This window comes from Rhipicephalus sanguineus, chromosome 5 (assembly GCF_013339695.2).
Source record: "Rhipicephalus sanguineus isolate Rsan-2018 chromosome 5, BIME_Rsan_1.4, whole genome shotgun sequence".
NCBI classification, from domain to species: Eukaryota; Metazoa; Arthropoda; class Arachnida; order Ixodida; family Ixodidae; genus Rhipicephalus; species Rhipicephalus sanguineus.
Window position 1 is genome coordinate 172,290,741 of NC_051180.1, and position 23,735 is coordinate 172,314,475.

At 47.5% G+C, this 23,735-nt stretch overlaps 1 protein-coding gene across 1 annotated transcript in view; it reads right to left on the bottom strand.

The window, feature by feature from the left end:
- The window catches only part of LOC119394442 (serine/arginine repetitive matrix protein 2), a gene marked incomplete at its 3' end in the record, with an annotated part of 123,733 nt that overhangs the window by 58,731 nt on the left and 41,267 nt on the right, over positions 1–23,735 (bottom strand). The window contains 1 exon segment of the mRNA XM_049415786.1: positions 9,378–9,536. Coding sequence (XP_049271743.1) covers positions 9,378–9,536 — 159 coding nt within the window.

Genomic DNA, 23,735 nt, shown 5'->3' on the forward strand with positions numbered 1-23,735 from the left:
TTACTTATTATTCTAGCTTTAATTGAGCTGATGGCAGAATTTCACCATAGCTAATCGCAAACCACTACCCTGCCCTCTTGATGCCGACAGCTTCCAAATCCAAGTATGCTTCACACACAAGGAGTGTGGAAACTGAGGCATATTTATTACTTTTGTATGCTATCTGCCCCTCTATGATTTACACCATCTACTGTGCAAGGGACAGCCCGGCATCACATGATCCAATCTCGTCACATACTGCATCATTACACTTCCAGCCACAGTGGTATCGCGAGTGCGACCAATCCAGAGAAAGCCCAGTAAATCCTTCAAAACAGCACGCCACATGTAAGAGTGAAGAACGCCTCGGCTATACGCAGAACTGGCTAACACTCCCAGGGATTACACATACACCCAACAAAGTGCATGAAGAAGCACCTTTCGTCGTAGCTCAAATTAGTAGCGGATCAGACACGTAACTTGAAGGTTGCGCTTTCACATCCACCTATAAAAACCGTGATTTTTCGACAAGTACTGCAGATTGGGCAAGTTGGTGCATTATGAACCATACTGGTAAAGTTGGTGCATTATGATATCATACTGGTATAACATACTGCTGGGTACTCTGAGAGTGTGTTTTACTCTGTGGCACTTGGGCTTCAGCCCGCCTCCTCGGCCGCCTCGACTCAAATCCGCCCACCACAGCGACAACGTGGCGGTAGTCGGCAGGAATTTGATGCGGGTGTAACTACGGCATTCTTTGAGCGCTTTCACGCAAAACGCCTGGTGCTTTGTTCAGTGGTGTAGCCAGGAGGGCACACGGGGCCTGTGCCCCCCCCCCCCTACAATTTCTTTCACATGAAATACAGAGGAGAATATGACACTCGACCCGACATACGTGCTCAGACCCAATGTTGGATAAAAAAGATGCCCCCCCCCCCCCCCCCGAAGAAAATGTTCTGCCTACGTCACTGCTGTGTGCCAGTGTGCTCAAACCACTCGAGCAATGGTTCGCGACTGTTCAACTTTCCAAGGGACCCAAAAAGGGGAACTGTCTGGGTGGCTAAGATCAAGCGCGACAATTGGCAGCCTACAGACACCTCGTCCGTGTGAATTGTGAGTATTACGCAATTCTCGCAAAATATTTGTTTATTCTGCAATATTTTTGTAACACAAGGGTGGTGACTGAAAGATCTTCCCTTATACATCGCGTTTGATGAGACACAGCGTACGAAGTAATTCACAAGTTACGCTAAATCTTAGCTGTGAGTGTAAAGCATTCAGAAAACAAATCCCATCATGAAGTTCTGCCAGTGTTAGAAACAGTTTTGAATCCTAATTCGTACTCAGCACACGCAAACTTGCACTAAACGCATACTTGTGATTAGAGGTGTGCGCCGCCGCCTGTTTTTGGTCACGCCGCTCGTGCAGCCGCCGAAGTTCCAAGAGAGATCACGCCGCCGCCGCTGCCGTGCAATAATTGCGGCGCGCCGCCATTAGTGTTTTTTTTAATTCGAATGGAGCATCTCGAAATAAAATACAGCACTTCGCAGCAGGAGCTCTTCTCGATGTTTCCACGTAATGTCCATTTCAGCGGCCACTGAACAGCGGAAGCTCGGCGAGAAGCGCGCCCTCTGTTTCCGGTTCTTGTTCTGCAGCGCCATCATGACATCACGAAGCTTTCAAGCACCCTTGAAAGAAATGATAGGGACGGAATACGCTTCAATGCAACGAACGCAGCCCTCAGAGATCTGATTTTGGGTGCACATGTCTTTTGATCATGTTAGCCATCGATTTAGGTTTAATGCGGCCGCTCGCCTAGCGCAGCTGTAAGGCCGATATGCATTCCCTGCATCGTTCTCAAACATCTGGGACACATTCATATGTAAATTCAGACTTGAAAAGTTGCTGTTTCTGTGCATTTCGTGCACTCTCTTCTTACGCTAGGAAATGTGCTGGCGGGTTCGGTGCGACGACGTGGGCAAGAGCGAGGTGACATCACGGCTCACCGCTTTTTCGAATCACTGAATGCGCTCTGCCGAAATGGACTGTGGACATCTTTGGATGAACGCATCTAGAATAGCTCCCCAGAAGTTGTATCTTTTTCTTCTCCATAAATATCATGAGTACTGCGTGACCTTAACGCTGTCGCGTCCTCCAACGTTAAAGAGCGACGACCCAACTCGCTGGTTAGCATATTCTTGGGACATATCTACTAGCGCAAAAACACACAAAGGACGATGTAAAGACGGCAGACAGGACGCAGCGCTGAACTTCAACTGATCATTTACTTCCACAAAAAACAGGAAATCACAAGCTGTGCTGGAGGCTGCGTGACCCGGAAGAAAACATTAAAAAAGCGCCCCCATAAACTTCACTGCTTTTGTTTTTCTTCTTTTTTCCTTCACATGCCATAAGATAATGAATCGTGTCATAACTAGTCCAACAGTTCTATGCGCAGATAACGTTCCAAGTATGCGCACTCCTTGCTTCTGAGGGCCATGACGGTGCACTTACACACCTATCACCCGCTTTTCTTATGCAGAAGGCCTCGTAAATCTCTCTGATTGACCTCGCAACCGCCTGAACACATGAGGGCAGTGAGACTGGGCTGTGCACGTGGACCTTCGGCAATGGTAAGCAAGATGGCCAGCGGCAGCGACAGCACTGACAGATGCCCGGTGTTCCCTCAGACGGTCGTTTAACAACGACCCGTCTGGCCGATGTAGCACTTTCCACGCGACAGTGGAATCATGTATACCACTGCGACGTTTATGGGGGCGTATTAAATGCGAAGCATTTCTTAGCGAACTTCTGCGACATTGAGCGTATCTATCTATCTAGCCGCCTACGACATTGTGCTCACCTGGCCGTTTCGTTAAACGGATGTATACCAAAATTGGTATGGCATAACATGACCGTATTACGAACATAAATGACAAGTCATATCATGAAAATCATGACACGCATGTCATGAACAGCGTGATTTACATTCCACGGCCTTGGGGCTCTTGCGGCCGTTCCGTCAATTTCATATATACCAAAATTGGTATGGCGTGACAAGAGTTCACGAGGAACATAATGACAGGTCCTAACGTGCAAATCGTGACACGCATGTCACGTGCAGCATGATTTACATGACATGTTCTCGGGGCGCTAGCTGCCGTTTAAATGAATGGATATATACTAAAACTGGTATGACGAGACATTTCTGTATGAAGGACATAACTGACACGTGGTAACTTGAAAATCATGACATTCATGTCATGTACGACATGATTTACATGCTACACTCATGGCACCCTCGCAGCCGTTTCGCTAGATTGATATACACCGAAATTGGCATCGCAATGTGACTGTATGAAGAACATAAATAACAGGTGGTAACATGAAAACTATGAGATGCATGTCATGTATGTCATAATTTACATGCCATGCTCATGGTGCATTCGCGGCCATTTCGCTCGCTTAACATACACCAAAATTAGTGTTGCGCAACGTCACTCTATGAGAAATCTAAATGACAGGTGGTAACTTGAAAATCATGATATGCATATTATTTACGGCATGATTTACATGCCATGCTTGGGTGCGCTCGCGGCCGTTTCGCTAGATTGATATACACCAAAATTGGTATTGCGCGAAGTGACTGTATGAAAAACATGAATAACAGTTGGTAAGATGAAAACCATGACATGCATGTCATGTATGTCATGATTTACATGCCACACTCATGATGCATTCGCGGCCGCTTCGCTAGCTTGATGTACACCAAAATTGGTATTGCGCGCAGCGACTGTATGACGAATGTAAATGAGACGTGGTAACATGAAAATCATTACATGCATGACATGTACGACATGATTTACATGTCATGCTCACGGCGCACTCGTGGCCGTTTTGCTTGCTTGATATCCACCAAAATTGGTATTGTGCTATGTGACTATATGAAGAGCATGATTAACAGGTGCTGGCATGAAAACCATGACATCTATGACATGTATGTCATTATTTACATGCCTCGCTCGTGGTGCACTTGCGACTGTTTCGCTTGCATGATATACACCAAAATTGGTATTGCGCGACACGACCGTATGATAAACGTGAGAGGTGGTAACATGAAAATCATGACATGCAAGTCATGTACAACCTGATTTACATGCACGCTCATGGTGCTCTAGCAGCCGTTTAAGTAGATTGATATACACCAAAATTGGTATTGCGCGAAGTGACTGTATGAAGAACATGAATAACAGTTGCCTAGATTCGCGGGCTTCCAGGATGTGCAACACCCGGAGGAATTCCTCAGCAAAGTGGACAATTTTTGCCTGATTAACGACATAGCTCTGGAGGACCGAGTTCGCCGCGTCGTTACCGCGGCGCTTGACGGCAGCGCGAAATTGTGGCATCGTTTCGCGGGTCCCTTCGCTACGTGGGATGCCTTTGTCACCGCTTTCCGACAAGAATTCGCGTCGGCTGACGAAAAGAAGCGCCTGAAGGAAGAGTTGGAGGCACGCACTCAACACCCGGAGGAGAACTTGAAAGAATTTATTTATGTTATTTCCGAGTTCTACGACCGAATCGGAGAGGAGGTTGCCGACGACGTCAAGGTCGACAGAGTGCTGCGCCAAATGCACCCCCAGCTGCAAGACTTGGTAGCGGGGTCCACCTTCTCAAGCTTGAAGGCCCTGGCGGATACGGCCGATGGCCTGATGGAGCGAGTGCGGCGCCGGCTACAATATCGACCTCCGCCACCCAAAACAAATCAGGTCGCGCGCGACTTGGCATATTCGGCGCATGGCATGCCTGACGCAATGGCAGTGCCCCAGCACTCCGCAGCAGTCGTCTCCGCGCCGAATGCCGGTTGGACACCTGGGTGCGCGTGGCCCCTCCACCCCGCAGCAGTGCAACCGTCATACCACCGGGACCAGTGGCCCATAATTCAGGCCCAATCTGTCGGCGCACCAACGTACCGACCACCAGCGGGGCGTTGACCTCAGCGGGCCCCGAGCCAAGTTGTTTGCCGACGATGTGGCGGCGTCGGCCACATTGCACGCAACTGTGCGAGTAGACCGCGCCAAGACAACACCGTTTGCTTCCAGTGCGGCCGTCCAGGGCACTTCCAGGCTCAGTGCTCGAAAAACGGGCGCCAGTAGGCACCGGTTCGGCGGGTTCCTACTGCAATTTTATTATGCAAGTTGCATCTGCAGCCGGAGGAGGGAAGGAGCCGCTCTTGGATGTTCGAATCGGCAGTACGACGTTCCGTGCATTGCTCGACACTGGGTCCAGCGTGAGTCTCCTTGGTCCACTAGCCACCAGTGAGGCATGCTCTTCGGGGGGAAAAAGGAAACGCGAAACTCGAACACTCCGCTTGGCATCAGGTTGGTCCCAGAGCTCCGAGGCTACCAAATGCAAAATAGAGTGGGATGGCGGCTCCCGGGTTCAAAAATTTATTTGTCTGCCTGACCTGTGCCAGGATGTTGTGCTCGGAAGGGACTTCCTTACAGCCACTGGCATGTCCTTGCACATAGCTTTGGGCGGGTGGACTATAGGTATGGAGCCACAGCTTGTTGTTCCATTTGCCAAACCAGACAGAAAGGTTGCCCCAGATCCAGTGGATGATGCCAATTGCCTCGGAAACTTGTTTGAGCAACAGCCAGACGTTGTGGCATGCAACACCATTAGTGGCTCAGGACAGCAAGCAGAAGTGATGCGTGAGTTCAGGGGCCTGCTGGGAGAATATGAGGCACTCTTCACAAAGTTGCCTGGTTGTACAACACTCATTGAGCACTCTATCGACACAGGTGACAGCACACCAGTGCGCACAAAACTGCGCCCAGTCAATCCAAAAAAACAATGCACCATGGATGCTTGCTTGGACGAGATGCTAGAAGCAGGCCTAATCAGGCAGAGCGTAAGCAGCTGGACAAGTGCACCAGTCCTGGTGGGAAAGAAATCCGGAGGCTACCGGGTGGCTGTCGACTACAGACGCTTGAATTCCTGCACAAGGGTACCAGTGTACCCAATGCCTCGCACTGATTGGCTCCTGGCTCAGCTAGGCAATGCACAATGGTTTACAAGCTTTGACCTCTCCCAAGGGTTCTTCCAAATTCCACTGCGGGAACAAGATGTTGAGAAGACTGCATTCATATGTCATAGGGGCACCTTCGAATTCACAAGGATGCCGTTTGGTGTGGCTGGAGGCCCAGCCACATTCCAAGCTTTAATGGACAGGGTTCTTGAGGGCATAAACCACAAATTTGCCATGGCGTTCCTTGATGATGTCTTGGTGTACTCTCCAACAATAGAACAACACCTGGTACACGTCCGTGAAGTCCTCGAACGCATCAAGAATGCAGGGCTTACAATTAATCCAACCAAAGTACAACAATGCACTCAATCCCTCACCTTCCTTGGTCACGTTGTATCTCCAGGAGAGTGCCGACCAGACCCAGAGAAGGTGCGCGCAGTGGCAGAGTACCCACGGCCATCCAACATGAAGCAACTGCAGGCATTTCTGGGCTTGGCTGGATATTACAGGAACTTTATTCCACAATTTTCCCTCACTGCTAAGCCCTTAACCAACTTGCTCAAGACGCAACAGAAATGGCAGTGGACGAGCATTGAAGAACAGTCATTTGCGACTCTCCGAGCAAGGCTGGCAACAGATGCAGTTCTGAGCTTGCCAGACCTCAATGCACCATTTGTAGTTGAAACAGATGCCAGCAGTGTTGGTATCGCCGCAGTGCTGCTGCAACGTCGGGATAACATTTTGAAGCCAATTTCATTCATCAGCAGAGGCTTGTCGGATGCGGAGCATAATTACACAGTCCAGGAGTGGGAGTGTTTGGCCGTCATATGGGCTGTAGAGAAATTCCGATCTTATTTGGAATTCACAGAATTCGAAGTGCACTGTGATCATGCGTCATTGGCTTGGATGTTCACCACTGAGCAGGCATCACCTCGTGTGCGGCGCTGGGTGCTACGCCTTCAAGGGTTTCAGTGCAAAATTAAGCACCGTCGTGGGAAGGCCAACATTCCTGCTGATGCCCTAAGCCGGGCACCTGTTCAGCCAAACTCCAAGACAGCAGCTGAAAGCCTGCCTGAGAGACTTTTGCCACTTAACTTGGACACTGACGAAGGCTCTGTCACGTTTGAAACCTGCCTGCCAACCACCATTGAGGACCTCAGTGTTATAAACTGTGCGAAAAAAACTAGCACAGGAACAACAACGTGATGCTCTTTTGTGTGACATAACGAGAACTATCCAGGGAGAGTGCCTGCACAAAGGCACTGCCGAAACCTGTCGTCTGGAGGACCTGGCATCCACGTCTCATCTAGAGCCATCAGGACTTTTGGTGCAATGTCGCGGCGACCGTATGGTAGCCTGGTTGCCTACTCACCTTCGCCCCTTGGTCCTGCAGATGGCCCATGACCACCCGACAAGTGCCCATGCAGGATTCTACAAGACACTGCGGCGCATCAGAGACAAGTTTGTGTGGTTGGGCATGAGCAATGACACATCGAAGTATGTCCGCAGTTGCTCAGTCTGTCAAAGGACGAAAGCACAGCGTTGCAAACCCCAAGGATTTATGGCAAGCCAGTGGCCTGCAGCACCAATGGAAGAACTTAGTATTGACTTAATGGGGCCGTTACCTACCAGCCCTCGGGGGCACAAGCACTTGCTGGTCATTGTTGACAAATTCACCAAATTCATTGAGCTCTTCCCTCTTCGTGCAGCAACAACAAAGCAGATAGCCAGCCGTGTGGAAGAGTTCATCTGCAGACACGGGGTACCTACTGCTATTTCTAGCGATAATGGGAAGCCCTTTGTTAGTAAATTATGGAAGAACCTGCTTAGGCGATGGAGCATCTCGGAGCGCCACAGGGTGCCTTACAGGCCAGCCGGACAGATGGTCGAGCGGCACAATGGCACCGTGAAGCAGTGCATTCGTGCATACTGCAATGAGCACAAAAACTGGGACCAACACATTCCCGAGATTGCTTTTGCAATGCGAACCGCTGTAAGTGCTGCTACTGGATACACCCCAGCCCTCCTCTGCTATGGCCGTGAACTCCGAACACTCTGGCAACCCACCGAAGACAAGCAAGACGCTGAGCCTGCGGTATCATCTTCTCACGCATTCGCAGCAGAACTTCAGTCCCATTTGGCAGAAGTCAGGAATGCTGCACGGCAGCATCAGCAACATGCTTGGCGTGCCCAGAAGCAGCACTACGACCAGCGACGCCGAGCCACGACATTGAAGGAAGGCGACCTTGTCCTGCGAGAAACCCACATACTCAGTGACGCTGCAAGAGGCATCTCATCGAAGCTGGCACCAAGGCGAAATGGTCCATTCCGCATCTGCAGACGTATTGGTGCAAACACTTTCAAGCTCGTCCACCCACAGACTGGGAGAGCTTGTGGCGAGGCCCATGCCGACCAGCTCGTCAAATACCATCCTCCATGGTCAGCGGGGAGCTTCACGCTTCAAGGGGGGGACGGGCTGTGAGGGCATCCATTGGTAGTGATGGGGGTATGTGGCGCCCCCTGGGCGTGGTGGCAACAGTGGACATCCGGCCTGTGTGCGGGCAGTGCGTGCGCGGACGGTGTTGTGGTTGGACGACAGTGGCGCGGGATTCGGGGAGTGAGGCCTAACGAACATGACAACGGGAAACGTGCCGTCGGCAGAAAATTCGACGTTGACGAGAAGTGTGTTCGACGTTGGTGTGCTCCAAAAGAAGCCTTGCGAAACACCAACAGCACTAAGCAAGCTTTCTGAGGAGAGCAGTGCAAGTTTCCCGATTTGGAAGAAGACTTCCTCCGCTATGTGACTGAAGTACAGAATGATGGTCTTGCACTCACAACGGACATGCTGCGTGTGAAAGGACTAGCCTTGGCGACTGTACTTGGGTGGATCCTATCTGCGTGGAGCTCGGTGTCGACGGACATTGTGTCCCGAAGTTTTAAAGTCGCCGGGATATCTAACAGCTTGGATGGCACGGATGATGACTGCTTGTGGGGTGACGGCGCTTCGCAGCACACCATCTCATCTCGGACTCCAAGTCTGAGGACGCCGAGTGACAACGATTGAGCACGTATGTCGCAAGAAATGTCGTATACTGCAATAAATGCTCTTCGTTCGCTAACTGGTGCGTTTTTGCTTAAAAAAAAAAAATGTCGCGTGTATGGGTCGCACCCTGAAAATTGGCCCTCATTTCTTGAAAAAAAAGTGCGGCCCTTACATGCACTTATACGGTAATCCAATAAAATTTATTTGCGATTCACAGGGTTCATTTGTGATTGGCAGGGTTTACAGGTTACGGCATGTACATGTTGCCATGACGATATGTATATTTTGTGGCAGGGTCTCCAATGTTATACGTTTATTGAGTACCTGTGTCCAGGGCATCTCAATGGCCTCCTCATTCATAGTTTCCTCCAAGTTGGCATCAGCTGCCATGTCATTCTTTGTTGGTGCCAAGCAGGCAGTGGACTTGCCGTTTGCTGATGCTTCTCGTGAGTCGACCGGCAACTCGAGGGAGGCATCATTGCACTGCATCACAGAAAAAAGCATCCTGCATAAATGGCAGAGTCACGGTCTACTTTGATATATTGAACTATTGTCTATATCAGGGGTTCCCCAAGTTTTCTGGCCTTGGGGAACACCAACGGCTTCTCCAGAGCGCTGTGGATACCTAGGGGGCACGTGGCAATGAAAACTATCTGTATTATTTATGCAGATACAGTGATGAAATTTGGCATGCATGTGTGATGTGTTCTGCTGATTTCATAACTGATATCGGATTTGAGCTATCTGTTGCGGTTCTGGAGTTACAACACTCAATAGACTCTCATCGTCATCCCAAAATGATTTAATGAATTAGGCCGTCAAGATTATTGCATAAGGATATTCACAAGGGCCCATGATGTGCCGTAAAGCTATTGGTTTATTTTTTAAATATTCAAATAAGCAGGCACACTTACTAACAGGTTTTACAAAAAGCCAATTATAAAAATCTGTAGGACGTGCAGACGAATATAGACAGCTTTTCGGCACTCACCAATGTCTCAGGATCTAGGTGCAGAAAACGGAATGGTTATATCTTCATTTGTTGTAAAATCGCACTGGGATGACTGACAGAAAGTGTTCAAAAAATAAAAGCTGAGAAAATGAGCCTCCAAGAAAATGGAGCTAAAACCTAAGAAAATGGAACTCAGAAGGAAGCTGGTTTTACTTTTCATTCGAAAAATGCAGCTTTGCGGCTATCTTGAGTTTTATCTGTCCTCTTTATGATGACGCTAATGTGGTGTCACTGTGTCAAGGGAAAATTTCAGATTTTCATTTTGAAAAGCCCAATTTTTCAGTTTTTGGTGACAGCGCACCAGTAAAATGCTTTTTTTTTTTACTTCTACTGCTTATTTTGGTCTAATATTTCACCATGGCATGGAACTAAGGAGCCTTGTGCAATACATTGAGGGCAAGACCGACGTTGTTCGGAAGGTGTTAAAGTGAGGACTGGCATCATTGTTCTTTTGAAGTTGTTTTATCCAAAAGAAGAACTTCTCGCCACTTCGAGCCAACTACCTCCTAGTGCCTCCAGCATTACATCCAAAGGTTCTCGAAATTGTGCATGGCAACCGGACGACTGGACACCACGGATTTTCCCGCACGCTCATGAAGATACAAGAAAACCACTTCTGGCCTTGAATCAATGCTGACATTGCCCATTACAGAAAGGCCTGCCGATACTGCCGGTGACGAAAGACACAGCCGACTAGGCCAGCCGAACTTCTGCAGCCCACCGAACCACCTTGCCGACCATTCCAGAAAATCGAGATGCTCTTACTGGGGCCGTTCCCGATGCCAACTTCACGAAATAAATGGAACGTCGAAGCTACCGACTACGCCACACGCCACGCCGCAACAAGGGCCCTGCCCAAAGGCAGTGCCGCCGAGGAAGCCAAGTTCTTCGTTGAGAAGATCGTCCTGCCCCATGGCAGCCTAGACGTCCTCATCATTGATAGAGGTACGGACTTTGCTGCTGACCTCTCAGGCGATCTTGGAATACAGCCAGACAAGCCACCGCCGTACAACCGCCTAGAACCCACAGACCAATGACCTGCCACGCTCTAGGTGCGCTGGCAGCCGTTTCGCTAGCTTGAGGCAAAATATTTAGTGGTACAGAATTTTATTTCAATCTTACGAGCAGCACGAAGATTGGCGCGCTCAGCCGCGATCTAGTCGATGGATAGAAACGCGGAGCTTAGGACGGCCTTATCCACAGAAATGTAATCAAGGTATGTGATTTTTTTAACACCGACAGCTGTAGGCATGAAAGAACTAAGCACACGCAATCACGACCGGCGCGGCGAGTCCGACCGCGAACCGCACGCACGACCATGCGAGCTCCAACCAAGCTCGAACTCCTCCCGTTCTCCGACAAATAACGATGATGATGAGTCTACGCAACGCGATGGCAGAAGTGAATGCCAATCTCGAAGGCCTTGCTTCGCAAAGCAATTACGTCAAATACGCCATGTTTGTGCAATGCAAATCTCAGAGGCTATGCTTTTGTCAATAGTAAATGCCATCTCGAAGGCCTTGCTTTCGCGAGCATTACGTCATAGACGCCATCTTAACAATTTGAATCTCGAAGGCCATACACCGAAATTGGTATCGTGCAACGTGACTGTATGACGAACATAAATGACAAGTCATAACAATGAAAATCATGACAAGCATGTCATGTACAGCATGATTTACATGCCGCGCTCATGGTGCGCTGGCGGCAGTTTTGCTAGCTTTATATACACCAAAACTGCTATCTTGCGACGTGACTGTGTAACGAAGATAATTACCGTATAACCGAGTATAAGGGCCGCACCTTATTTTTTTGAAGTGCATATTCTAAAAAAAAAATCCGCGTAAGGGCCGCACCCACACTTTCCTCAGCCAATACGTATTCAACATGTGCGCGGGCGTAAGCTTCTAGGCGTAGTCGATAGACGGCGCAAGAAAACGCAACCACCATCGTCACCAGAGCATATATATATATATATATATATATATATATATATATATATATATATATATATATATATATATTTGGATTCTATTCGTGTTAAGATGTTCGTGAAGTGGTGGGCTTAAAATTTTAACCTTTTTATTAGTATTCATAGACCCGCCAACTAAAGGTTAAAGCAGGATTTTATCTTTAGCTTCTCACATCTTTATACAAACGCGCTATCCATATCGGCATTAGCATCACCAACTTTGGCATGGCGTTCGCGTTGTTCGGTATGTGCAGTTCAGCCAGCCATTTGCTGTAGTTTTCTGCACTGTTCGATGACCTTCGTGCCAGCTTGTTTTCTACACGGCGTTCACCTTTTGGTAAGATGGGCAAGTACCTGAATAGCTACACTGCTGGTTATAAGCTGAAGATGATCGCGTATGCTCTCGAGCATGGGAAACGTGCCGCCGGCAGAAAATTCGACGTTGACGAGAAGTGTGTTCGACGTTGGTGTGCTCAAAAAGAAGCCTTGCGAAACACCAACAGCACTAAGCACGCTTTCCGAGGAGAGCAGTGCAAGTTTCCCGATTTGGAAGAAGACTTCCTCCGCTATGTGACTGAAGTACAGAATGATGGTCTTGCACTCACAACGGACATGCTGCGTGTGAAAGGACTAGCCTTGGCGACTGTACTTGGGTGGATCCTATCTGCGTGGAGCTCGGTGTCGACGGACATTTTGTCCCGAAGTTTTAAAGTCGCCGGGATATCTAACAGCTTGGATGGCATGGAAGATGACTGCTTGTGGGGTGACGGTGCTTCGCAGCACACCATCTCATCTCGGACTCCAAGTCTGAGGACTCGCCGAGTGACGACGTTTGAGCACGTATGTCGCAAGAAATGTCGTATACTGCAATAAACGCCCTTCGATCGCTAACTGGTGCGTTTTTACTTTAAAAAAAAAAATGACGCGTGTATGGGCCACACCCTGAAAATTGGCCCTCATTTCTTGAAAAAAAAGTGCGGCCCTTACATGCATTTATACGGTAATCCAATAAAATTTATTTGTGATTTGCAGGGTTCATTTGTGATTGGCAGGGTTTACAGGTTACGGCATGTACATGTTGTTCATGACGATATGTATATTTTGTGGCAGGGTCTCCAATGTTATACGTTCATTGAGTACCTGTGTCCAGGGCATCTCAATGGCCTCCTCATTCATAGTTTCCTCCAAGTTGGCATCAGCTGCCATGTCATTCTTTGTTGGTGCCAAGCAGGCAGTGGACTTGCCGTTTGCTGATGCTTCTCGTGAGTCGACCGGCAACTCGAAGGAGGCATCATTGCACTGCATCACAGAAAAAAGCATCCTGCATAAATGGCAGAGTCACGGTCTACTTTGATATATTGAACTATTGTCTATATCAGGAGTTCCCAAGTTTTCTGGCCTTGGGGAACACCAACGGCTTCTCCAGAGCGCTGTGGATATCTAGGGGGCACGTGGCAATGAAAACTATCTGTATTATTTATGCAGATACAGTGATGAAATTTCGCATGCATGTGTGATGTGTGCTGCTGATTTCATAACTGATATCGGATTTGAGCTATCTTTTGCGGTTCTGGAGTTACAACACTCAATAGACTCTCATCGTCATCCCAAAATGATTTAATGAATTAGGCCGTCAAGATTCTTGCATAAGGATATTCACAAGGGCCCATGATGTGCCGTAAAGCTATTGGTTTATTTTTTAAATATTCAAATAAGCAGGCACACTTACTAACAGGTTTTACAAAAAGCCAATTATAAAAATCTGTAGGACGTGCAGACGAATATAGACAGCTTTTCGGCACTCACCAATGTCTCAGGATCTAGGTGCAGAAAACGGAATGGTTATATCTTCATTTGTTGTAAAATCGCACTGGGATGACTGACAGAAAGTGTTCAAAAAATAAAAGCTGAGAAAATGAGCCTCCAAGAAAATGGAGCTAAAACCTAAGAAAATGGAACTCAGAAGGAAGCTGGTTTTACTTTTCATTCGAAAAATGCAGCTTTGCGGCTATCTTGAGTTTTATCTGTCCTCTTTATGATGACGCTAATGTGGTGTCACTGTGTCAAGGGAAAATTTCAGATTTTCATTTTGAAAAGCCCAATTTTTCAGTTTTTGGTGACAGCGCACCAGTAAAATGCTTTTTTTTTTTACTTCTACTGCTTATTTTGGTCTAATATTTCACCATGGCATGGAACTAAGGAGCCTTGTGCAATACATTGAGGGCAAGACCGACGTTGTTCGGAAGGTGTTAAAGTGAGGACTGGCATCATTGTTCTTTTGAAGTTGTTTTATCCAAAAGAAGAACTTCTCGCCACTTCGAGCCAACTACCTCCTAGTGCCTCCAGCATTACATCCAAAGGTTCTCGAAATTGTGCATGACAGCCGGACGACTGGACACCACGGATTTTCCCGCACGCTCATGAAGATACAAGAAAACCACTACTGGCCTTGAATCAATGCTGACATTGCCCATTACAGAAAGGCCTGCCGATACTGCCGGTGACGAAAGACACAGCCGACTAGGCCAGCCGAACTTCTGCAGCCCACCGAACCACCTTGCCGACCATTCCAGAAAATCGAGATGCTCTTACTGGGGCCGTTCCCGATGCCAACTTCACGAAATAAATGGATCGTCGAAGCTACCGACTACGCCACACGCCACGCCGCAACAAGGGCCCTGCCCAAAGGCAGTGCCGCCGAGGAAGCCAAGTTCTTCGTTGAGAAGATCGTCCTGCCCCATGGCAGCCTAGACGTCCTCATCATTGATACAGGTACGGACTTTGCTGCTGACCTCTCAGGCGATCTTGGAATACAGCCAGACAAGCCACCGCCGTACAACCGCCTAGAACCCACAGACCAATGACCTGCCACGCTCTAGGTGCGCTGGCGGCCGTTTCGCTAGCTTGATACAGTAGAACCCCGCTGATACGTTTTTGAAGGGACCGTAGGAAATAAACGTAAGAGACGGGAAACGTAAGAGCCGAAAAACAGGAAAAACGGCAAAATATTTAGTGGTACAGAATTTTATTTCAATTCTTACGAGCAGCACGAAGATTGGCGCGCTCAGCCGCGATCTAGTCGATGGATAGAAACGCGGAGCTTAGGACGGCCTTATCCACAGAAATGTAATCAAGGTATGTGATTTTTTTAACACCGACAGCTGTAGGCATGAAAGAACTAAGCACACGCAATCACGACCGGCGCGGCGAGTCCGACCGCGAACCGCACGCACGACCATGCGAGCTCCAACCAGCTCGAACTCCTCCCGTTCTCCGACAAATAACGATGATGATGAGTCTACGCCAACGCGATGGCAGAAGTGAATGCCAATCTCGAAGGCCTTGCTTTCGCAAGCAATTACGTCAAATACGCCATGTTTGTGCAATGCAAATCTCAGAGGCTATGCTTTTGTCAATAGTAAATGCCAATCTCGAAGGCCTTGCTTTCGCGAGCAGTTACGTCATAGACGCCATCTTAACAATTTGAATCTCGAAGGCCATGCTTTTGTTTGCATCAATTGAAAGATTCTGTTGCTAGCGCCTCTCATGCGGCTAATATTACGGTCAAACGAGGCCAAGCTGCGTGAAAATGCACCATAGACGCTCTCTTTGGTAGTCACTCGGTCGGCTCCGGGCGCACTTCGCGACGTATCATACGGGAACGGTCCGACAGTTACGACGTAACAGCGGGGTTCCCAATACATTGTATCCTATGGGAGCTATGCCGCGACCGGCGGAAAACGACGTAACAGCCGGGAAAACGCAGCAGTGAGGAACGTAACAGCGGGGTTCTACTGTATACACCGAAATTGGTATCGTGCAACGTGACTGTATGACGAACATAAATGACAAGTCATAACAATGAAAATCATGACAAGCATGCCATGTACAGCATGATTTACATGCCGCGCTCATGGTGAGCTGGCGGCCGTTTTGCTAGCTTTATATACACCAAAACTGCTATCTTGCGACGTGACTGTGTAACGAAGATAATTACCGTATAAACGAGTATAAGGGCAGCACCTTATTCTTTTGAAGTGCATATTCTAAAAAAAAAATCCGCGTAAGGGCCGCACCCACACTTTCCTCAACCAATACGTATTCAAAATGTGCGCGGGCGTAAGCTTCTAGGCGTAGTCGATAGACGGCGCAAGAAAACGCAACCACCATCGTCACCAGAGCATATATATATATATATATATATATATATATATATATATATATATATATATATATATATATATATATATATATATATATATATTTGGATTTTATTCGTGTTAAGATGTTCGTGAAGTGGTGGGCTTAAAATTTTAACCTTTTTATTAGTATTCATAGACCCGCCAACTAAAGGTTAAAGCAGGATTTTATCTTTAGCTTCTCACATCTTTATACAAACGCGCTATGCATATCGGCATTAGCATCACCAACTTTGGCATGGCGTTCGCGTTGTTCGGTATGTGCAGTTCAGCGAGCCATTTGCTGTAGTTTTCTGCACTGTTCGATGACCTTCGTGCCAGCTCGTTTTCTACACGGCGTTCACCTTTTGGCAAGATGGGCAAGTACCTGAATAGCTACACTGCTGGTTATAAGCTGAAGATGATCGAGTATGCTCTCGAGCATGGGAAATGTGCCGTCGGCAGAAAATTCGACGTTGACGAGAAGTGTGTTCGACGTTGGTGTGCTCAAAAAGAAGCCTTGCGAAACACCAACAGCACTAAGCACGCTTTCCGAGGAGAGCAGTGCAAGTTTCCCGATTTGGAAGAAGACTTCCTCCGCTATGTGACTGAAGTACAGAATGATGGTCTTGCACTCACAACGGACATGCTGCGTGTGAAAGGACTAGCCTTGGCGACTGTACTTGGGTGGATCCTATCTGCGTGGAGCTCGGTGTCGACGGACATTGTGTCCCGAAGTTTTAAAGTCGCCGGGATATCTAACAGCTTGGATGGCACGGAAGATGACTGCTTGTGGGGTGACGGCACTTCGCAGCACACCATCTGATCTCGGACTCCAAGTCTGAGGACTCGCCGAGTGACGACGATTGAGCACGTATGTCGCAAGAAATGTCGTATACTGCAATAAACGCCCTTCGTTCGCTAACTAGTGCGTTCTTACATTAAAAAAAAAATGTCGCGTGTATGGGCCACACCCTGAAAATTGGCCCTCATTTCTTGAAAAAAAAGTGCGGCCCTTACATGCATTTATACGGTAATCCAATAAAATTTATTTGTGATTCGCAGGGTTCATTTGTGATTGGCAGGGTTTACAGGTTACGGCATGTACATGTTGCCATGACGATATGTATATTTTGTGGCAGGGTCTCCAATGTTATACGTTCATTGAGTACCTGTGTCCAGGGCATCTCAATGGCCTCCTCATTCATAGTTTCCTCCAAGTTGGCATCAGCTGCCATGTCATTCTTTGTTGGTGCCAAGCAGGCAGTGGACTTGCCGTTTGCTGATGCTTCTCGTGAGTCGACCGGCAACTCGAAGGAGGCATCATTGCACTGCATCACAGAAAAAAGCATCCTGCATAAATGGCAGAGTCACGGTCTACTTTGATATATTGAACTATTGTCTATATCAGGAGTTCCCAAGTTTTCTGGCCTTGGGGAACACCAACGGCTTCTCCAGAGCGCTGTGGATATCTAGGGGGCACGTGGCAATGAAAACTATCTGTATTATTTATGCAGATACAGTGATGAAATTTCGCATGCATGTGTGATGTGTGCTGCTGATTTCATAACTGATATCGGATTTGAGCTATCTTTTGCGGTTCTGGAGTTACAACACTCAATAGACTCTCATCGTCATCCCAAAATGATTTAATGAATTAGGCCGTCAAGATTCTTGCATAAGGATATTCACAAGGGCCCATGATGTGCCGTAAAGCTATTGGTTTATTTTTTAAATATTCAAATAAGCAGGCACACTTACTAACAGGTTTTACAAAAAGCCAATTATAAAAATCTGTAGGACGTGCAGACGAATATAGACAGCTTTTCGGCACTCACCAATGTCTCAGGATCTAGGTGCAGAAAACGGAATGGTTATATCTTCATTTGTTGTAAAATCGCACTGGGATGACTGACAGAAAGTGTTCAAAAAATAAAAGCTGAGAAAATGAGCCTCCAAGAAAATGGAGCTAAAACCTAAGAAAATGGAACTCAGAAGGAAGCTGGTTTTACTTTTCATTCGAAAAATGCAGCTTTGCGGCTATCTTGAGTTTTATCTGTCCTCTTTATGATGACGCTAATGTGGTGTCACTGTGTCAAGGGAAAATTTCAGATTTTCATTTTGAAAAGCCCAATTTTTCAGTTTTTGGTGACAGCGCACCAGTAAAATGCTTTTTTTTTTTACTTCTACTGCTTATTTTGGTCTAATATTTCACCATGGCATGGAACTAAGGAGCCTTGTGCAATACATTGAGGGCAAGACCGACGTTGTTCGGAAGGTGTTAAAGTGAGGACTGGCATCATTGTTCTTTTGAAGTTGTTTTATCCAAAAGAAGAACTTCTCGCCACTTCGAGCCAACTACCTCCTAGTGCCTCCAGCATTACATCCAAAGGTTCTCGAAATTGTGCATGACAGCCGGACGACTGGACACCACGGATTTTCCCGCACGCTCATGAAGATACAAGAAAACCACTACTGGCCTTGAATCAATGCTGACATTGCCCATTACAGAAAGGCCTGCCGATACTGCCGGTGACGAAAGACACAGCCGACTAGGCCAGCCGAACTTCTGCAGCCCACCGAACCACCTTGCCGACCATTCCAGAAAATCGAGATGCTCTTACTGGGGCCGTTCCCGATGCCAACTTCACGAAATAAATGGATCGTCGAAGCTACCGACTACGCCACACGCCACGCCGCAACAAGGGCCCTGCCCAAAGGCAGTGCCGCCGAGGAAGCCAAGTTCTTCGTTGAGAAGATCGTCCTGCCCCATGGCAGCCTAGACGTCCTCATCATTGATACAGGTACGGACTTTGCTGCTGACCTCTCAGGCGATCTTGGAATACAGCCAGACAAGCCACCGCCGTACAACCGCCTAGAACCCACAGACCAATGACCTGCCACGCTCTAGGTGCGCTGGCGGCCGTTTCGCTAGCTTGATACAGTAGAACCCCGCTGATACGTTTTTGAAGGGACCGTAGGAAATAAACGTAAGAGACGGGAAACGTAAGAGCCGAAAAACAGGAAAAACGGCAAAATATTTAGTGGTACAGAATTTTATTTCAATTCTTACGAGCAGCACGAAGATTGGCGCGCTCAGCCGCGATCTAGTCGATGGATAGAAACGCGGAGCTTAGGACGGCCTTATCCACAGAAATGTAATCAAGGTATGTGATTTTTTTAACACCGACAGCTGTAGGCATGAAAGAACTAAGCACACGCAATCACGACCGGCGCGGCGAGTCCGACCGCGAACCGCACGCACGACCATGCGAGCTCCAACCAGCTCGAACTCCTCCCGTTCTCCGACAAATAACGATGATGATGAGTCTACGCCAACGCGATGGCAGAAGTGAATGCCAATCTCGAAGGCCTTGCTTTCGCAAGCAATTACGTCAAATACGCCATGTTTGTGCAATGCAAATCTCAGAGGCTATGCTTTTGTCAATAGTAAATGCCAATCTCGAAGGCCTTGCTTTCGCGAGCAGTTACGTCATAGACGCCATCTTAACAATTTGAATCTCGAAGGCCATGCTTTTGTTTGCATCAATTGAAAGATTCTGTTGCTAGCGCCTCTCATGCGGCTAATATTACGGTCAAACGAGGCCAAGCTGCGTGAAAATGCACCATAGACGCTCTCTTTGGTAGTCACTCGGTCGGCTCCGGGCGCACTTCGCGACGTATCATACGGGAACGGTCCGACAGTTACGACGTAACAGCGGGGTTCCCAATACATTGTATCCTATGGGAGCTATGCCGCGACCGGCGGAAAACGACGTAACAGCCGGGAAAACGCAGCAGTGAGGAACGTAACAGCGGGGTTCTACTGTATACACCGAAATTGGTATCGTGCAACGTGACTGTATGACGAACATAAATGACAAGTCATAACAATGAAAATCATGGCAAGCATGCCATGTACAACATGATTTACATGCCGCGCTCATGGTGAGCTGGCGGCCGTTTTGCTAGCTTTATATACACCAAAACTGCTATCTTGCGACGTGACTGTGTAACGAAGATAATTACCGTATAAACGAGTATAAGGGCCGCACCTTATTTTTTTGAAGTGCATATTCTAAAAAAAAAATCCGCGTAAGGGCCGCACCCACACTTTCCTCAACCAATACGTATTCAAAATGTGCGCGGGCGTAAGCTTCTAGGCGTAGTCGATAGACGGCGCAAGAAAACGCAACCACCATCGTCACCAGAGCATATATATATATATATATATATATATATATATAGATATATATTTGGATTTTATTCGTGTTAAGATGTTCGTGAAGTGGTGGGCTTAAAATTTTAACCTTTTTATTAGTATTCATAGACCCGCCAACTAAAGGTTAAAGCAGGATTTTATCTTTAGCTTCTCACATCTTTATACAAACGCGCTATGCATATCGGCATTAGCATCACCAACTTTGGCATGGCGTTCGCGTTGTTCGGTATGTGCAGTTCAGCGAGCCATTTGCTGTAGTTTTCTGCACTGTTCGATGACCTTCGTGCCAGCTCGTTTTCTACACGGCGTTCACCTTTTGGCAAGATGGGCAAGTACCTGAATAGCTACACTGCTGGTTATAAGCTGAAGATGATCGAGTATGCTCTCGAGCATGGGAAATGTGCCGTCGGCAGAAAATTCGACGTTGACGAGAAGTGTGTTCGACGTTGGTGTGCTCAAAAAGAAGCCTTGCGAAACACCAACAGCACTAAGCACGCTTTCCGAGGAGAGCAGTGCAAGTTTCCCGATTTGGAAGAAGACTTCCTCCGCTATGTGACTGAAGTACAGAATGATGGTCTTGCACTCACAACGGACATGCTGCGTGTGAAAGGACTAGCCTTGGCGACTGTACTTGGGTGGATCCTATCTGCGTGGAGCTCGGTGTCGACGGACATTGTGTCCCGAAGTTTTAAAGTCGCCGGGATATCTAACAGCTTGGATGGCACGGAAGATGACTGCTTGTGGGGTGACGGCACTTCGCAGCACACCATCTGATCTCGGACTCCAAGTCTGAGGACTCGCCGAGTGACGACGATTGAGCACGTATGTCGCAAGAAATGTCGTATACTGCAATAAACGCCCTTCGTTCGCTAACTAGTGCGTTCTTACATTAAAAAAAAAATGTCGCGTGTATGGGCCACACCCTGAAAATTGGCCCTCATTTCTTGAAAAAAAAGTGCGGCCCTTACATGCATTTATACGGTAATCCAATAAAATTTATTTGTGATTCGCAGGGTTCATTTGTGATTGGCAGGGTTTACAGGTTACGGCATGTACATGTTGCCATGACGATATGTATATTTTGTGGCAGGGTCTCCAATGTTATACGTTCATTGAGTACCTGTGTCCAGGGCATCTCAATGGCCTCCTCATTCATAGTTTCCTCCAAGTTGGCATCAGCTGCCATGTCATTCTTTGTTGGTGCCAAGCAGGCAGTGGACTTGCCGTTTGCTGATGCTTCTCGTGAGTCGACCGGCAACTCGAAGGAGGCATCATTGCACTGCATCACAGAAAAAAGCATCCTGCATAAATGGCAGAGTCACGGTCTACTTTGATATATTGAACTATTGTCTATATCAGGAGTTCCCAAGTTTTCTGGCCTTGGGGAACACCAACGGCTTCTCCAGAGCGCTGTGGATATCTAGGGGGCACGTGGCAATGAAAACTATCTGTATTATTTATGCAGATACAGTGATGAAATTTCGCATGCATGTGTGATGTGTGCTGCTGATTTCATAACTGATATCGGATTTGAGCTATCTTTTGCGGTTCTGGAGTTACAACACTCAATAGACTCTCATCGTCATCCCAAAATGATTTAATGAATTAGGCCGTCAAGATTCTTGCATAAGGATATTCACAAGGGCCCATGATGTGCCGTAAAGCTATTGGTTTATTTTTTAAATATTCAAATAAGCAGGCACACTTACTAACAGGTTTTACAAAAAGCCAATTATAAAAATCTGTAGGACGTGCAGACGAATATAGACAGCTTTTCGGCACTCACCAATGTCTCAGGATCTAGGTGCAGAAAACGGAATGGTTATATCTTCATTTGTTGTAAAATCGCACTGGGATGACTGACAGAAAGTGTTCAAAAAATAAAAGCTGAGAAAATGAGCCTCCAAGAAAATGGAGCTAAAACCTAAGAAAATGGAACTCAGAAGGAAGCTGGTTTTACTTTTCATTCGAAAAATGCAGCTTTGCGGCTATCTTGAGTTTTATCTGTCCTCTTTATGATGACGCTAATGTGGTGTCACTGTGTCAAGGGAAAATTTCAGATTTTCATTTTGAAAAGCCCAATTTTTCAGTTTTTGGTGACAGCGCACCAGTAAAATGCTTTTTTTTTTTACTTCTACTGCTTATTTTGGTCTAATATTTCACCATGGCATGGAACTAAGGAGCCTTGTGCAATACATTGAGGGCAAGACCGACGTTGTTCGGAAGGTGTTAAAGTGAGGACTGGCATCATTGTTCTTTTGAAGTTGTTTTATCCAAAAGAAGAACTTCTCGCCACTTCGAGCCAACTACCTCCTAGTGCCTCCAGCATTACATCCAAAGGTTCTCGAAATTGTGCATGACAGCCGGACGACTGGACACCACGGATTTTCCCGCACGCTCATGAAGATACAAGAAAACCACTACTGGCCTTGAATCAATGCTGACATTGCCCATTACAGAAAGGCCTGCCGATACTGCCGGTGACGAAAGACACAGCCGACTAGGCCAGCCGAACTTCTGCAGCCCACCGAACCACCTTGCCGACCATTCCAGAAAATCGAGATGCTCTTACTGGGGCCGTTCCCGATGCCAACTTCACGAAATAAATGGATCGTCGAAGCTACCGACTACGCCACACGCCACGCCGCAACAAGGGCCCTGCCCAAAGGCAGTGCCGCCGAGGAAGCCAAGTTCTTCGTTGAGAAGATCGTCCTGCCCCATGGCAGCCTAGACGTCCTCATCATTGATACAGGTACGGACTTTGCTGCTGACCTCTCAGGCGATCTTGGAATACAGCCAGACAAGCCACCGCCGTACAACCGCCTAGAACCCACAGACCAATGACCTGCCACGCTCTAGGTGCGCTGGCGGCCGTTTCGCTAGCTTGATACAGTAGAACCCCGCTGATACGTTTTTGAAGGGACCGTAGGAAATAAACGTAAGAGACGGGAAACGTAAGAGCCGAAAAACAGGAAAAACGGCAAAATATTTAGTGGTACAGAATTTTATTTCAATTCTTACGAGCAGCACGAAGATTGGCGCGCTCAGCCGCGATCTAGTCGATGGATAGAAACGCGGAGCTTAGGACGGCCTTATCCACAGAAATGTAATCAAGGTATGTGATTTTTTTAACACCGACAGCTGTAGGCATGAAAGAACTAAGCACACGCAATCACGACCGGCGCGGCGAGTCCGACCGCGAACCGCACGCACGACCATGCGAGCTCCAACCAGCTCGAACTCCTCCCGTTCTCCGACAAATAACGATGATGATGAGTCTACGCCAACGCGATGGCAG